Here is a 17,357-nt window from a genome sequence, read left to right on the forward strand (position 1 = left end):
CCTTCAACCTTTTTTTTAACTCTCTTTCCTTACATCCTCTAATATGCAATAACTGTTGATTAGTCCTTGAAATTATAGAAGAATCAGGTTTTAGCATGAGGGACAAGGACAGCCACTAGGAAGAAATTAGAGGGAGATGATTCTGATTAGCCATTACTCTGACAATATCGCAACTACCCACGACAGACTGAGTAGTGAGTACTGGCTCTCTCAACTTGCTCCATTAGAAGGAATATCCTTGAGGTTTACTTCATATTTTTCTGGGCTGTACTGCCAATTGGAAGTTATTCTTGCATTATTGTAAATTATTTGGGATTAAAGACAGGAAATCTTTAAAAGAAAAAAAATACCTTGAGAAATCTGGGTTTACTAACCATAATCCCTAGAAAGAAAAGTAAAGTTGGGGTCAACTGCAAAGCTAAGAAATTGCTTTTCAGAAAAATATAATTAATAAATTGAATTGTAGCTATGGCTGGTAGACTACTTGAAAAACAGTGGACTTTCAAACACTGTTTAGCTAAGTCCTGGAAGAACTCAGATCAAACACTTGTTCTTACAAAATGCATCTGGTGGGACCATCCCTCTAGGTACCAGGACCTAATGGTAACAATAGTAATGACATTTATTAAGCACTTACTATGTGTCAGGCACTGGAGTAGATACAAGCAAATCAGGTTAGACACATTGCATATCCCACGTGGGTTTCACAAACTTAATCTCCATTTTACAGGTGAAACTGAGACACAGAGAAGTTAAGTGGCTTGCCCAAGGTCACCCAGCAAACAAGTGGTAGAGTCCGGATTAGAACCCAGGTCTCTGTCTCTCAGGCCTGTGCTCCTTCCACTAGACCAGGCTACTTCTCTAACCTAGTGGAGAGAACCTGGGACTGGAAGTCAAGAGAGCCAGGTTGAAGCAACATGGCATAGTGGATAGAACACAGGCCTGGGAGTCAGAATGTCATGCGTTCTAATCCCCACTCTGCCACTTGGCTGCTTTGTGACCTTGGGCAAGTCACTTTACTTCTCTGTGCCTCAGTTACCTCATCTGTAAAATGGAGCTTGAGACTGTGAGCCCCCTGTGAGACAGGGACTGTGTCCAACCCAATTTGCTTCTATCCCCCCCAGTGCTTAGTACAGTTCCTAGCACATAGTAAGGCTTAACAAATGCCATAATTGTTATTATTATTATTATTATCAGTGATCCCAGATCTGCCACTAACCTGTTGTGTAATCAATCAATAAATAAATTGTAGTTATTGAATGCTTACTTTGTGCAGAGCACAATACTAATCGGGAGAGTACAATATAACAGAGTTGGTAGACATGTTCCTTGCTTACAAGGAGCTCACAATCTGGATGGGGAGACATACATTAAAATAAATTACAGATATATACAGACGTGCTGTGGAGCTGAAGGTGAGATGAACATCAAGTGCTTAAAGGGCACAAATCCAATTCAAGGGTGACCAGAAGGGAAAGGGAGTGAGGGAAATGAGGGTTTTAGTCGGGGAAGAACTGTTGTAGGAGATGTGATTTTAATAAGGTTTTGAAAGTGGTGAGAATGATAGTCTGTCACATATGAAAAGGGAGAGAGTTCCAGGCAAGAGTCAGGACATGTTTGAGGAGTCAGCAGTGGGATAGATAAAATCGAGTTACAATGAGTAAGTTGACACTAGAAGAGCAAAGTGTGCGGGCTGGGTTGTAGTAGGAAATCAGTGAAGTAAGATAGAAGGGGCAAGGTGATTGAGCTTCTTTTTGATGCGGAGGCGGTTGGGCAACCACTGGAGGTTCTTGAGGAGTGGGGAGACATGGACTGAATGTTTTTTTAGAGAAATTATCCGGGTAGCAGAGTGGAGTATGTACTGGAATAGGGAGAGGCAGAAAGCAGGGAAGTTAGCAAGGAGGCTGATGCAGTAGTTAAGGCAGGGTAGGATAAGTGCTTGAATCAGCTTTGTAGCAGTTTGGATGGGGAGGAAAGGGTAAATTTCAGCAATGTTGTGAAGGTTGAACCCATAGGATTTGCTGAAAGACTGAGTATGTCTTTCATATGAGTCCAGAATAATACTGAGGTTATGGACTTGTGAGACAGGAAGGATGGTGGTACTGTCTATCTGCAGTGATGGGAAAGTCAGTGGGAGGGCAGGATTAGAGTGGGAAGATGAGGAGTTCTGTTACAGACATGATAACTTTGAGGTGTCAGTGGGACATCCAAGTGGAGCTGTCTTGAAGGCAGGAGGGACGGTGGTTGAAGTCATGGGACTAAATGAGTTCTCTTTGGAAGTGGGTGTAGATGGAGAATAAAAGAGGACTCAGGCCTGAACTCTGAGGGTGTGGAAGGTGACCCATGAAATAGACTGAGCAGCCAGAGGGATAGGAGGAGAACCAGGAGAGGACAGTGTCTCTAGAGCCAAAATAGTGTTTCCAGGAGAAGGGCATGGTCCACAACATAAGACTTTGGATATGTTACTTAACCTGTTTGCCTCCCCTTCTCTTCAATTGTGAACCTTGTATGGGGCAGGAACTTTGTTTGACCTGATTATCTTTTATCTATCCCAGCATAGTAGTGTGGCATAGAGGAAGAAGCATGAGACTAGGAGCTAAGAAATGTGAGTTTTAGGTCCAGCTCTACCATTTGCCTTCTATGTAACCTTTGGCAAGTCACTAAACTTCTCTGGTCCTCGATTTCATCACCCATAAAGTGGGGATAAAGGCCCTTGCTCTCCTTACCCTTTAGATTGTGAATCCCATGCGGGATAAGGATCATGTCCATCCAATTATCTTGCATCTCCCCCAAAGTAAGGACCTTGTGGGAAAGTATTGCATCCACCAACTTAGTTTTAGTGTACTTTCCCAAACACTACAGTGTTCTGCATGCATTAAGCACTCAATAAATACCATTGATTGATTGATTGCTTAGTAAAGTGTTTGGCACATATTTAAGCATGTAATAAATGCCATCATTATTATTACTCCAGCATGTACGCTCAAAGTACCCACATACAAAGTGCCATAGCTAACTCTAGGTAATAGGTTTTCATGATTCTCTCATATTTTATTCTCTTATTTTGAACCAAGAATTTCTGTCTCATAAAGATGAAGTGTTGAATCAGTCCTACCGATGAGAATTTCCATTGAGTATTGGATCTAGAAAGTTGAGTTTGGGACTTTTAAGTCATCTACTTTAGCTTTGTATGACAATTTTTTTCCTTTTCCCTTTAAATCCAACACAGTAAGGGTATATGCATAGATATTTTTTTGAAGGAGGTAGTGTCACTGGTAGAAGCTATAACATTTTTCCAAGAGTTGTGACACTCATCCTGCACATTTGATGTTATCATACACTTAAAATAGTACCACCCCCACAAAAGGCAGAGGATGCAGTAACTAAAGGATTCTTTGAGGAAGTAGAGGATGTGCTACAAAGTGGTCAGCATGGAAGCTTTAATAATGCTGTCTTTAAAGGTCAGAAGGTAAGTGACCAAGAATACCCTCATTGGCAGTTAAGTGCACTTGCAATGGGCTTGCTGTCATGGATACAACATACCAAAAAGAACCACTGTATCAGTGTTAATCAGTCATTCAGCGGTATTCATTGAGCACTTCCAGTGTGCAGAGCAAGCACTGCCCTAAGCGCTTGGGAGAGTGAAATACAACAGAGTCATAGATATGTTCCCTGCCCAAAGGAGCAGTATTCCAGGAAAACCCCTGATGGAGTCACCCAGCACATAGCAATTGCATACTGACAGACACAAAGTGATCCTCAGTAGAGCCCTACTGAGAGTTCACCTCCTCCAGGAGGCCTTCCCAGATTGACCCCCCTTTTTCCTCTACTTCTCCCCATCCCCTCCACCCTACCTCCTTCCCCTCCCCACAGCACCTGTATATATGTTTGTACAGATTTATTTCCCTATTTATTTTACTTGTACATATTTACTATTCTATTTATTTTGTTAATGATGTGCATCTAACTTTATTTCTACTTATTGTGATGACACCTGTCCACATGTTTTGTTCCATTGCTGTCTCCCCCTTCTAGACTGTGAGCCTGTTGTTGGGTAGGGACTGTCTGTATATGTTGCCGACTTGTACTTCCCAAATGCTTAGTACAGTGCTCTGCACACAGTAAGTGCTCCATAAATACGATTAAATGAATGAATGAATGAGGAAAGCCTAATTTGCACCAGCTCAGACCATCCTTAGATTTTGTAATCAAAATAAAAAACCATCACTTCCCAAGAAGAATGAATTAAAAGTGCTCAAAAGAAAATGGGGAATGGCACGTCGACCAAGGAATTGCACACATCGTGCCTCTATTTTCATTCCACCGTGGGACTAGGTGAAGATTATTATGAATTCCTAACAAAAAATAGCCTCATCAGCAAATAGGACTAGAGTGAAAATAGTGCCGAGAGAAACAAAGGGTAAAGGAGGAGGCCTGGAAATGATGGCAAGAAGGATGTGCATAAATGCCAAAGGAGAAAGCGACAAGAAATAGAGAACACATTGTGAGGATATTAAGATGATGATATAAAAGATTAGGAAGGTTTGAGAAAGAAGTTGAAAGGGGTAGCAGACCTGAAGGAGAGCATTGAGAGTCAAAATGGAGTATCCTGGTAACACTGAAAGATGAAAATGGAAAGAGGAAGACAAACAGAATCAAGAGGGACAAAATATGCACAGAATTCTACATTGATCTCTCCTCACTGAAAGTTACAGTAAGTCATATTCAGCCAAGAAGAAACCTGGGACAAGTCCCAGAAGTAATTTGGGAAAAAGTTGAATGCTTCATTTCAGTGTAAAACACAGAAAATCTCTAGTTTGTTATCAAAATTATGGTTAGAGGTTCTCAAAGCATATATATATATATATATATATATATTTTTAAGGTCCTGAAACAATGGTTCAACATGTATATTATATTGTGAAGAAGCACATCATGATTGGCTGGAAAAGGATAAAGTCAGTATTTTTGATAGTAATGGTAGTAGAAATAGCATTTATCGAGCACTCACTAGGTGCAGTGCACTGTACTAAGCATTTGGGAAGTACAAAATAAAGAATTGATATGTTCCCTGACCACAAGGAGCTTTTAGTGAGTGAGGAAGACAGGAATAGAAATATTTACAAATAAAATAAACAATCCTCATGAGTAGAGAATGTGTCTATCAACTCTGTTGTACTGTACTCTCTCAGGTTCTTAGTACAGTGCTCTGCACACTGTAGGTGCTCAATAAATGTTTGATTGATTGAACAATTCTAATAAATAATTGAATGTACAGTTAAACATAAATACAAAAGTGCTGAGGAAGAGTATAGATCAGCCCCTAAGTGCTAGAGGTGATGGGCGGATGGGTTCATACAAGTTGGGCTGTTGAAGTATTAATCAGCAAAGATTTGTTTAATTTGGTTTAGAGCTTGTTTAATTTTGATGAGAAAGGAGAGTTGAGGATTCCCCCTTTTAGACTGTGAGCCCACTGTTGGGTAGGGACTGTCTCTAAATGTTGCCAACTTGTACTTCCCAAGCGCTTAGTACAGTGCTTTGCACACAGTAAGCACTCAATAAATACGATTGATGATGATGATGATGATGATGATGATTTTCCAAATAACCCTTTTCTCATGAATGTGCCACCTGTCGTACTCGGTCACATTAAGAATGGTATTGAGCTGCATATCAACAGAGAACAAGGCAGATTATTTTTTTAATCTTATCAATCAAGCAATCATTTTGAGTGTTTACTGTATGCAGAGCACTGTACTAAACTCTTGTGGGAGAACAATTTAGGAATATAACAGGGATGGTAGACACATTCCCTTCCCGCAGCAAGCTTACAGTCTAGAGATGAGTTTACAGTCTAGAGATGAGTATAAAGTGTAGAGATTTGTTAAACACTTACTGTGTGCCAGGCACTATACTAAGCCCTGGGGTAAATACAAAATAATCAGATTGGACACAGTCCATTGTCCCACGAAAGGCTCACAGCTCTAATCCTCAATTTACAGTTGGGGTAACTGAGGCCCAGAGAAGCAAAGCAACTTGCCCAAGATTACATTGCAGGCATGTGGCAGAGCCAGGATTAGCACCCAGGTCCTTTAACCCCCAGGCCCGTGCTCTTTCCACTAGGCCACCCTGCCTGTCATCCTCAGGATGCTGAGCTATTCACTACATTCACACAACTAACAGAAAAGTGCTGCAAATTCCAAATCCTAGTTTATTTTGTGTTCATAAATTAGAAGGAAGGTCAAGTCAGAGGAAATTAACCCTACTTTCTGTATGCTCAATGAAATTGGAATCATTGTGACATAAATAGGCCTCCTGGAGGAGATGAGCCACAATTTCATAACAGAAATCACAGTGTTCAACAGCCCATGCTAATAAACCTACACCAAGGTGTCAAGCAGGGCCACATAATCTCGCCAAAGCCATTTACAGCCACAGTGGAGTTACTATTCAGCAAACTTAACTGGAAAGAGGGAATTAGTACAGACGGCAAGCAACTAATGCACCTCCTTTTCGCGGACAATTGGGTTATATTTGCAAACGAAGCAGAAGAATTAGGAAAATGCAAATTGGGAAAGAGGTAAAGATGAATCTTTTGCAAAATGGAGCTAAATGTTGGAATGCCTCCAATGGAGCTAAATGGAGGCATAACAAATGTTGCCCAAAAGGATCCAGTCATATATACATAGTGGAAGAAATCAAAAAGTGGAAAGCTGCATTTACCATGGTCAAAATAAACAAGTCTGGCATATTGGATAGAGCCCTGGCCTGGGAGTCAGAGGACCTTTATGCTAATCTCGGCTCTGCCACATGTCCAGCACTTAGAACAGTACTTTGCACATAGTAAGCACTTAATAAATGCCATCATTATTATGTCTGCGATGTAACGGTGGGATCTAAGATTAGAGCTGCGATCTAACCCCGGCTCTGCCCCTTGTCTGCTGTGTGGCCTTGGATAAGTCACTTCACTTCTCTGTGCCTCAGTTACCTCATCTGTAACATGGGGATTAAGACTGTGAACCCCATGTGGGACAGGGTATGTGTCCAACCTGATTAGCTTTTATCTACCTCAGCAATTAGAACCGTGCTTGACACATAGTAAGCACTTAACAAATACCATCATCATCATATTTGGTGATGAAGGTAGTGGGAGTAGAAAAGTGGCTTGGTTCCATTTCAGTAAAATCAGAACATCACTGTTGGATAATGAAGGGCCCATGAGGAAGAAAAGAAAACTTTTTGATTCCCCTATTTTGCCACCAGAGAAATATAGATCATTACATTGGTTTACAAGATGCTCCAAGGATGAGAACATGGCTGTAACCCAAGGAGCAATGAAACTATGCCTAAGCAAAGTCTCACTTCAGGAACACAACAAGCTATTTACGGAGCAAAACACAGATGGGCAGGCCATGTAACTTGCAGGCAGATAAAACAGATGGACCTCCTATCAAATAGATTGGACCCCAAAGGAAAAAAAAAAAACTTGCACGTGGAAGAGCAAGAGCATGCTGGGGCAGTTCAGTAGCAACTTCAGTCTGAGAGGAATGCAGAGTGATGGTTGGGCTCGAAGAGAAAGCTGAACCATTAGCTTGAATACATGAATAATGGCCAGATATCCCACATTAGGAGGCAAAGTCATGATTTTAGGGCTCTATTTCCACTTCCCAAAACCTGTTTCTTCTGTGGTGGAGTGAGGGGACCTGACAGCCCCTGGTGGTGGTGGTGCAATGCAGTAGCCCAGAAGCGGAGAAGTAGAGGAAAGGTTAGCCAGGTGCCTCCTCCTCCTCTGCAGGAACTGTCCTTGCCACCACCACAGCTGAAATGGCCCTTGCCAGGCTGTTAACTGGTGGTTCCAATATGGTTTCCATGTTTCTGGCCATACTAGAAGCATCCATGATTCAGTCCGGAAAGCCACTGCAGCAACAAGCTCCACCCCGACTGCCATGGCCCAGGTAGCAGTGTTAACAGTGATGGACTGGAATTACCCTCTCCTATTCCTCTTGGTTTCTTTCTTTCTTTGTTCCTTTCTCTGCCTTCTGCTTTTCTATGTCTTTTTGGTTCCACCTCCTTTCCACCTTGAGACTCTTTTCCCTGCAAGGGAAAGATCAATTTATACATGAAAAACTAATAAGGATGAATAAGATTAAAGGAATGACTACTTTTTATGTCTGTCTCCTCCATTAGAGAGTAAGTTCCTTGTAGGCAGGGATTGTCTTAGCTAGTTATTCCAAACTTTCAATTGACAGTTTTTACTTGTGCCTCTTTCGCTTACACTTTCTAGACTATAGTTCACTATGGGCAGGGAACAAGTCTACCAACTCTGTTGTATTATCCCAAAAGCTTAGTTCAGCCCTCTTCACACAGTCAACACTCAATAAATACCATTTATTGATTGACTAAGTCATAGGGAATTTAGTACCTACAAGTACTGACTTATTGATAGCCTATCTCTTCCTTTCTGAGGGCTTTATTTGGGACAGTTGGGAGTAACAATAATAATAATAATAGTAATGGTATATGTTAAGTGCTTACTATGTGCCATGCACTGTACTAAGTTCTGGAGTAGATACAATATAATTGGGTTGGACACAGTCCCTGACCCACATGGGTCTCAAAGTCTTAATTCCCATTTTACAGATGAAATAACTGAGGCACAGAGAAGGGAAGTGATTCATCCAAGGTGACACAGCAAAACAAGTGGCAGAGTTGGGATTAGAAGCCAGGTTCTTCTGATTCTCATGCCCAGGCTCTATCTACTAAGCCATGCTGCTTCTCTGGAGCAGCCATCACAAATGCATCCACAGTAATTATGCCCTGAATTCAACCTCACTATGCTGAACCTGATGAAACAAGATAGAATCTGCTCCCCCTCTTCTTTTTAATCTAAGATGAAGTGATATACACCATTAAAATGAATAGCTAGCACCATTTATCTGTTGATTTCAAAGGACTTTATAAGAATTAATAAATTTAATTGTCATAAAATTTCTTTCTGAAATCTTCGTTGGCTTTCTGGTTGTACATGTCCGTAGGTTTGTTCTTTTTCAGTGTCACACATGACTTCTGCTTTGTGGGATATTTTCTCTTGAGCCTTGTGGGGGTTCTTCTTATGTTAATCATACCCCAGGAAGCATTTTAGCAACTAATCAGTATGATTTATTAATAAGAAGGATACTTTGCACTTCTGATGTTTCTGCCATGTCCAAGGATCTCAGAACAATTTCAAATCATCCTTGTTGTGCTTTTTTTTCTCTTATGTGTAATAATGTTTGTAAACAAAGTAGTGCATGTTAGTTATGGGTTTTTGTCTGATTTGATTGAAGTGACTAGAATGATCGTGATTTAGACACAATTTCTTTTGAACCTTATCTGATTTGCTCTGCAGTTCGTGAAATTGATGTCTTCCCTGTCTTTTTACCCCTGTAAATAGAACTCTGATATGTAGGGTAGGATAGGAATGATAGGTGATAACTTGAATATCAAGGTTGTAACCTAGTTCATTGGCCCTTGCAACAGATATTACTTTATAAATGTGGGTACGTTTCAAGTATGAACACATTTTTGGTAACAAATGCTTTATGTTAAACTTGATTCATTATTCACCTTCCTGGTAGCTAGCTAACTACAGAAAATCATACTAGGTAAATTATGTCATCTATGTTCATTCATTTAATCATTAAAGAGAAGAAAATAGGATCTTTAAGACATCTCTCAAATGAATAGCCAGATATCAACTTGGTGTCATACTAAACTATTTTGGCCCAATTTTCAAATTTGGAGGCCTTCCCTGATTAAGATCTCATTCCCTCTTCTCCTTCTCCCTTTTGCATCACCCTTGCACTTGAATTTCCATGCTTTATGCACCCCTCCCTCATCCCCACAGCACTTATGTACATATTTGTAGTTTATTTATTCATATTAATGTCTGAATCCCCTTCTAGACTGTATACTTGGTATAACTCTGTTATAGTGTACTCTCCCAAGTACTTAGTACAGTGCTCTGCACACAGTAAGGGCTCAATAAATACGATTAATTGATTGTTGTTACCTTCATTTTATTTTGGACCCTAAAAAGTTTGAGTAGACTTCGATTTCTTCCTGTTCCTTTCCAGTCCCTCCGAATCCCATCTTCCCTCTACAACCACAGCCTATTCTTTGGCCTACTTTTTCAGCCAGGAATCTAACCCTTCTGTACTAATCAATCCATCTATTGATTGGAAAACTCCAAATTTAAGCTCTTGAAATTTATAACTGTTCCTTTCATACATTAAAAAGCCATAAACTCTTCAAACTAAATAGCTCAGTGAACACATGCAGTAGAAATGAAGTTGTTTTTTCATGCCTTCAATGCAGGCACCTTGTAAAGGCACTATTTTTCGTATATGATATAAATGAAATCTTCAGTCTGCCCACTTTTACGCCTCCGCATGTACTGAACGTCTCCAAGGAGACAAGGAAACCCTGAGTCCAGCTATGGTGAATCCTTCAGTGAGACAGCAGGCTTGAGTCTCAGGCAACTCTCCCAGCCGTCTTGGCTTCCAAACGTTCCTCCCAGACAGCCTTTTTCTTTAGGCTCTTGCAAGAAGGTCTCTCCAACATTCCTCATTCTCACAGACAAGTGAGGCTGTCCCATCGCATCTGAAGTACTGGTTGTGGTGAGTGCAGTAGGCAGTAAGCCACCATGGGACGAGGGATAGCTGAGGATGAGTGGGAGGCAGAGATGCATTCTTTCCTCCAGTCCTTTATTTATCCCCCTTTTTTTTCTTGCTCTGGCTCTTTCTTCCTTTTCTCTCCCTTATCACAAAAAAGTTTCCACCAACTCAACGACATTGAAGATGGACCATGCTACAGCTTTGGATTCTTGTCCCAGATCTGGCCCATGCTTCAAAGCACTTTTATTGTGTTTCAACAGGCGGTATCTGCTTATGGTCGGTCAGTGAATCTTTTGAACGTCTCTGCAGACTTCTAGGCTTTAATTTTTTGTATGCATCAGTAGCAGTCTTGTCAGTTTGGCTCTTTTTGGAACCTCATGAATTTTATTTGTTTTTTGTTTATTTTAAAAAGAGGAGGTTAGTTCATGCCCTTACGATGTTGTCCCTTCCAGTAATATACAAGTAGATGAAGAACAGGCAAATTGTGGTCCACAGGGTGGCGTGGTCTCAGCATTCTCAGAAAGGTGCCTTCTATGAGTCTGCTGACCCATTGGAAGATTTTTCATGGATTTTGAGCTCCGTATTCACATCTGCCTCTGAGCCCTTCTCTGGGACAAGTACGTCATATGGAAAGACTGTACTCAGGTCCTCTCTTCCAGGTTCCCATCCCTCATTCTCAAGTGATTGACTTGTAGATGATCTTTATCCTCCAAACAAATTGCAGTTAGGCTCTTTGGAAAATCCCGCTTTCTGCCCACCTTCTAGGGTTGGTGTAGTACTAAGCTTTTCACGTGGCTTTCCATCAGGTGGCCTTCTTTGAAGGAACCATGGATTTTCTAGCCTCTAGCTTTACATATATGTTAAAGAACAAAAAAAAAACCCATGCAGATATTTTCTTGATGTGCTGAGATACTAAAAGGGATCAAGGAAGCAGCATGGCCTAGTGGAAAGAGCACAGGCCTGGGTGTCAGAGGACCTGGGTTCTAATCCCACCACTTGTCTGCTGTGTGACCCTGGGCAAATAACTTAGCTTCTCTGTGCCTCAGTTCTGTCATCGCAAAATGGGGGTTCAATACCTGTTCTCCCTCCTACTTAGACTGTGAGCCCCATGTGAGACAGGGACTGTGTCCAACCTGATTTCCTTGTATCTACCCCAGCGCTTAGTACCATGCTTAGTACATTGTAAGTGCATAACAAATGCCACAATCATTATTATTTCAAGTACTTAAAGGATACAGAGTCAAATACATAGGTGGCACAGAAGGGAGAAGGAGTAGGGGCAATGAGGGCTTAGTCAGGAAAGGCATCCTGGAGGAGACACAATTTTAGTAGGGCTTTGAAGATGGGTATAGTGGTGGTCTCTCACATATGAAGGAGCACGGTGTTCCAGGCCTGAGAGACCTCATGGGCAAGGGGTCGGAGGCGAGACAGATGAGATTGAGGTTCAGTGAGAAGGTTGGCTTTAGAGGAACAAAGTGTATGTGTTGGGTTGAAACAGGAAATCGGTGAGGTAAGGTAGGAGAGGGCGAGCTGATTGAGCATTTTAAAACTGATGGTAAAGAGTTTTCAGTTTGATGCAGAGGTGAATGGACAGCCACTGGAGGTTCTTAATCAATGGGGAGATGGGGACTGAATGTGTGTTTTTAGAAAAATGATCCGGACAGCAGAGTAAAGTAAGGACTGGGGTGGGGCAAGACTGGAGCCAGGAAGATCATTGAGGAGGCTGATGTAGTAGTCAAGGTGAGACATGATAGGTGCTTGGATCTGCATAGTAGCAGTTTGAATGGAGAGGAAAGGGTGAGTTTTAGCAGTGTTGTGAAGGTAAAACCTACAGGATTTGGTGATAGATCGAATATGTGGGTTGATTGAGAGAGATGAGTCGAAAATAATGCCAAGGTTATGGACCTGGGAGACAGGGAGGATGATGGTGTTATCACAGTGATGGGAAAGACCAGGGGAGGGGAGGGTTTGGGTGGGAAGATGAGGAGTTCTGTTTAGGGTATGTTAAATTTGAGGTGTCGGCAGGACTTGTAAGTAGAGATTTCCTGAAGGAAGGAGGAAATGTGAGAGCGCAGAAAGGAGAGAGGCCAGGGCTAGAGAGGTAAATTTGGGTATTATCTATGTAGAGATGGTAGTTGAAGCCATGGGAGCAAATGATCTCTACAAGAGAGCATGTATAGTTGGAGAATAGAAGGGTTCCCAGAATTGAGCCTTGAGAGACACCTACAGTTTGAGATTGGGAGGCATAGGAGCTCCTGCAAAAGAGACTGAGAAGGAGCAGCCAGAGAAATAGGAGGAGAACCAGGAGAGAACTGCATCAGTGAAGCCAAGGTTAGAATGTGTTTCTAGAAGAAGGGTGTGGTCCATAGTTTCATAGGCAACTTAGAGAATGAAGAGGATTATGATGGAATTGGATTTGGATTTGTCAAGATTTGGTAAAAAGTACCCAAACCAGTTTGGAGATCAGTTTCGTGTGATATTTTTTTTGTACTGGAAAATGGGAAAATTGAGATCCAAAGGGGTTGTGTATAATGCTATATTTTCCTTGAACTGGGCTCTAAAAGGGAAGCAAAAGAAACATTTCTTTTCATGTCTTTTCAGGCACTTCAGGTGGCACGACAGCTTCTTCTACAGCAGCAGCAAGTTAGTGGATTAAAGTCTCCCAAGAGGAATGACAAACAACCAGCCCTTCAGGTAACAAAATGAAACATTTAGCACTTCTATAGCACATGGCATCTTCAAGACCCTGGAGGTATTCTTTCTAGCTGATTAGTAACAATAGTAAATGAGTAACTCTAGTGTAGATTGTGTTATGAATTTAAATGCCAGAAGAAAATCTGGTGGAGGGAACAAAGCTATCCTGACTTCTTAAATTGGCATAATTCTAAATACTTTGGCATATTTCACAACAGCAAACACTCTTCTGTTCCTTACCTTTAAGGTCCTTTTTCAGAACTCAGACACAGCAAAGCCAGGCATACCAGTAGAAATTTGTGTTCATTCATTCATTCAATCGTATTTATTGAGCACTTACTGTGTGCAGAGCACTCTACTAAGCGCTTGGGAAGTACAAGTCGGCAACATATAAAGATGGTCCCTACCCAACAACGGGCGCACAGTCTAGAAGGGGGGAGACAGACAAAACAAAACATGTAGACAGGTGTCAGAATAAATAGAATTATAGCTATATGCACATCATTAACAAAATAAATAGAATAGTAAAGATGTACAAGTAAAATAAATAGAATAATAAATATTTACAAACATATACAAGTGCTGTGGGGAGGGGAAGGAGGTAGGGCGGGGGGTGGGGGGTGGCGATGGAATCCCTACCCATCTAGAAGGGGGAGGGGGGGAGACAGACAACAAAACAAAACAAGTAGACAGGCATCAGTGCCATCAAAATAGATAAATAGCATTATAGATATATATGCATCATTAATAAAATAGAGTAAAAAATATGCACAAATATGCACAAGTGCTGTGTGGGGCAGGGAAGGGGGTAGACCAGAGGGAGGGAGTAGGGGCGATGGGGAGGGGAGGAGGACCAGAGGAAAAGGGGGGCTCAGTCTGGTAATGTCTCTTGGAGGAGGTGAGCTCTCAGTAGGGCTTTGAAGAGGGGACGAGAGCTAGTTTGGAGGATGTGAGGAGGGAGGGAGGCAGGCAGATGATGTCAACCAGGACAGCTTGAAGCACAGCAATGGCCTGGCCCTTCCCCTTTCCTACCTCTTTTTCCTCCTTCACTCACACTCAGTTATAGAAGCACTCACAACTCTGCAGATTATCTCTAACACACACTTTCTAAAAGTACGGAAGGACCTGATATTACAAACTGCTGTTCAAGGATCCCCTCCTCTGGAAAGTCCTTCCAGAGTACACACACCTTCTATCCTGTCACACCCCAGAAGAATTCATTCCACTTTTCTGGAGATCAGCAGTTCGCAACCCTGCCCTCCAGAACTAGTGGGTGAAACATCCAATTAATAATGTGTGTGGTGCACTAGGTGTTTGGGAGAACACTAACCTGGCGGGTGAACTTGGGCAAGTCATAATTTCTCTGTGCCTCGATTTTCTCACCTGCAAAACGAGGATTCAACACCTGTTCTCCATCCTACTTAGAATGTGAGCCCCAAGTGGGATGTGATTATCTTGTATCTTCCCCAGCGTTTAGTATACTGTTTAGCACATAATAAGCTCTTAAGAAAATGCCACAATTATTATTATCATTATCATCCCTGTCCACAAGGATTTGGTAATCTGGCTGGGAAGATAGACATAAAATAATTTACAGATGGTGGAAGAAGTGCTAAAAACTACAGTATATAAATAATATGTACAAAATTACAAAAGGAAAAGAGTGAATGCAAAAAGTGCTGAGATGATAGTAGGAAAGATGTGATCTAGGAAGAAGAAAAACTAATTGGGCAAGCAAAGAGTTCAAGCTGAGGTGTAAAAGAACATTGCTAAAATCTGCCCTTTCCTTTCCATTCAAATTGTTAGCATTTTGATCCAAGCACTGATGGCTTGACTAGTGCATCTGACTCCTCGCTGACCTCCCAGCCTCTGCTAAAAGGATCATTTTTTGAAAAAAACATTCAGTTCATGTCTCCCCCCTCCTCAAGAACCTCCAGTAGCTGTCCATCCATCTCTGCATCAAACAAAAACTCCTTACCATTGGCTTTAAAACATTCAATCAGCTCTCTCCATCCTACCTCACCTGTCCGATATTCTACTACAACCCAGCCACGCACTCCACTCCTGTAAAGCCAGTTTACCCACAGTGCCCCAATCTCGTCTATCTTGCCGTCAGTCCCTTTCCCATGACCTCCCCCTAGCCTGAAACTCCTTCCCCCTCCATATATGCCAGACCACCACTCTCTCCACCTTATTAAGATCACACCTACTCCAAGAGGCCTTCCCTGATTAAGCCCTCTTTTCCCTGGCTCGCTGTCCCTTCTGCATCGTCTATGCACTTGGACCTGTGACATTTGGACATTTGATATTTGCCCCACCTCTAACTCCACGGCATTTATAAACATCTTTAAATTATATATTATACATTACTTATTTATTCATATTAATGCCTGTCTCCCCCTCTAAGCTGTAAACTCGTTAGGGGCAGGGAATTTGCCTGCTAATTCTGTTGTACTGTACTCTACCAAGCACTTAGTACAGCGCTCTGCACATAGTAAGCCCAGACCACAGACTTTGCTCCTCTGATGTCAACCCACTCGCTGTTCCTCTATCTCATCTATCTGACTTCTCACCCACAACCTGCCTCTGTTTTGGTACGCCCTCTCCATTCATATCGGACAGGCAATTACTCTCCCCACCTTCAAAGCCTAATTGAAGGCCCATCCCTTCCAAGAGACCTTCCATGACTAAGCCCTACTTTTCTCCCACTTGCTTCTGCATTGCCCTGATTTGCTCCCTTTATTCACCCCTCTCAAGCACTTAGGTCCATATCTGTAATTTACTTATTTATATTAATATGTCTTCCCCCCTAGACTGTAAACTCTTTGTAGTCAGAGGATGTGTTCGTTAGATTGTACTGTCCCAAGTGCTTAGTTTAGTGCTCTGCACACACTAAGCACTCAATAAATAACATTGATTGACATAAATGTGTGACTAGTGGGTGGAGGAGAGTGAGAGAAAGAAAGTGCTGCCTCCCTCTTTGTCCCTCTCTCAATCCACTTTCCTCCCCCAGCCCCAGAGGCACAAATCCACTGTCTTCTTGATCAGGAAACGCCTTTGGTGGAAGGTGGCTTATGGAGAGTGTTGCTCAGCATGCCAGGAACAATAGTAATCATAATAATGATAATAATAATAATGATAATGGTGTTTGTTAAGCTCTTACTATGTGCCAGACACTGTACCAAGTGCTGGGGTGGATAAAGCAAATCATGTTGGACACAGTCCCTGTCCCACATGGAGCTCACGGTCCTGATCCCCATTTTACAGATGAGGTTACCGAGGCCCAGAGAAGTGAAGTGACTAGCCCAGGGTCACACAGCAGGCAAGTGGCAGAGTCGGGACTGGAGCCCACGGCCTTCTGACTCCCAAGGCCGTGCTCTATCCATGACTCCATCAGTGCGAGGCTCAGGCCACTCTGGCCCTTCCCCCCGGCCAGAGCAGGGGCAGGGGTCGGGGCGGTACCGAAGAGAGCCAAGCCTTGAAGGCTGTAGAGGGGAAGGAAGGGGTGAGGCTGTGGCCCTTGGTCCCAGTGGCCGAGGCTACTTTAGGGTTTTTTTTTTAGATCAAGTCCAGCTCAAGATTTTGGTCACCCTTGGGATTACAGCCCAAACAGCTAGTGTAGCGCTTGGCACATAGTAAGCACTCAATAAATACCACTGGTGGATTGATGTATTTCCCTACTATGTAGACAGAGGTTTGGGAATCAAATAGTATAGTTTACTTTGGAAACATCTGGCTAGTGTATATTTCTCAGAGGATGTAGGTCCTGCTTGGGAAAAATTATACTTTAAAAATCCCCTGCTGTTAACAAAGAAATTCTAAAATAGTGTAATATTATAGCAAAATGATTAGATATAATAATGTAAGCATTAGGCACTTCTGAAATTAGACTGGGCTCTATATTTTGTGCCATCAAAAAGAACTTGAAAAGTGATCACTTAGTTGACAAGAGAGAGGGAATGTTGTAGGTCTTGTCATATTATCATTAAAATCTCTGTTTATGAATCT

At 42.0% G+C, this 17,357-nt stretch overlaps 1 protein-coding gene across 7 annotated transcripts in view; it reads left to right on the plus strand.

Moving 5' to 3' along the window:
* Window positions 1-17,357, plus strand: part of FOXP1 (forkhead box P1) — a 358,788-nt gene that overhangs the window by 167,636 nt on the left and 173,795 nt on the right. For all 7 annotated transcript variants that reach the window (XM_038740740.1, XM_038740739.1, XM_038740742.1 and 4 more), the window contains one exon: window positions 13,257-13,349. In XM_038740740.1, the coding sequence (XP_038596668.1) occupies window positions 13,257-13,349 (93 nt within the window). The remainder of the gene's footprint in view (window positions 1-13,256; window positions 13,350-17,357) is intronic.

Source organism: Tachyglossus aculeatus, chromosome X1 (assembly GCF_015852505.1).
Source record: "Tachyglossus aculeatus isolate mTacAcu1 chromosome X1, mTacAcu1.pri, whole genome shotgun sequence".
Taxonomy (NCBI): Eukaryota; Metazoa; Chordata; class Mammalia; order Monotremata; family Tachyglossidae; genus Tachyglossus; species Tachyglossus aculeatus.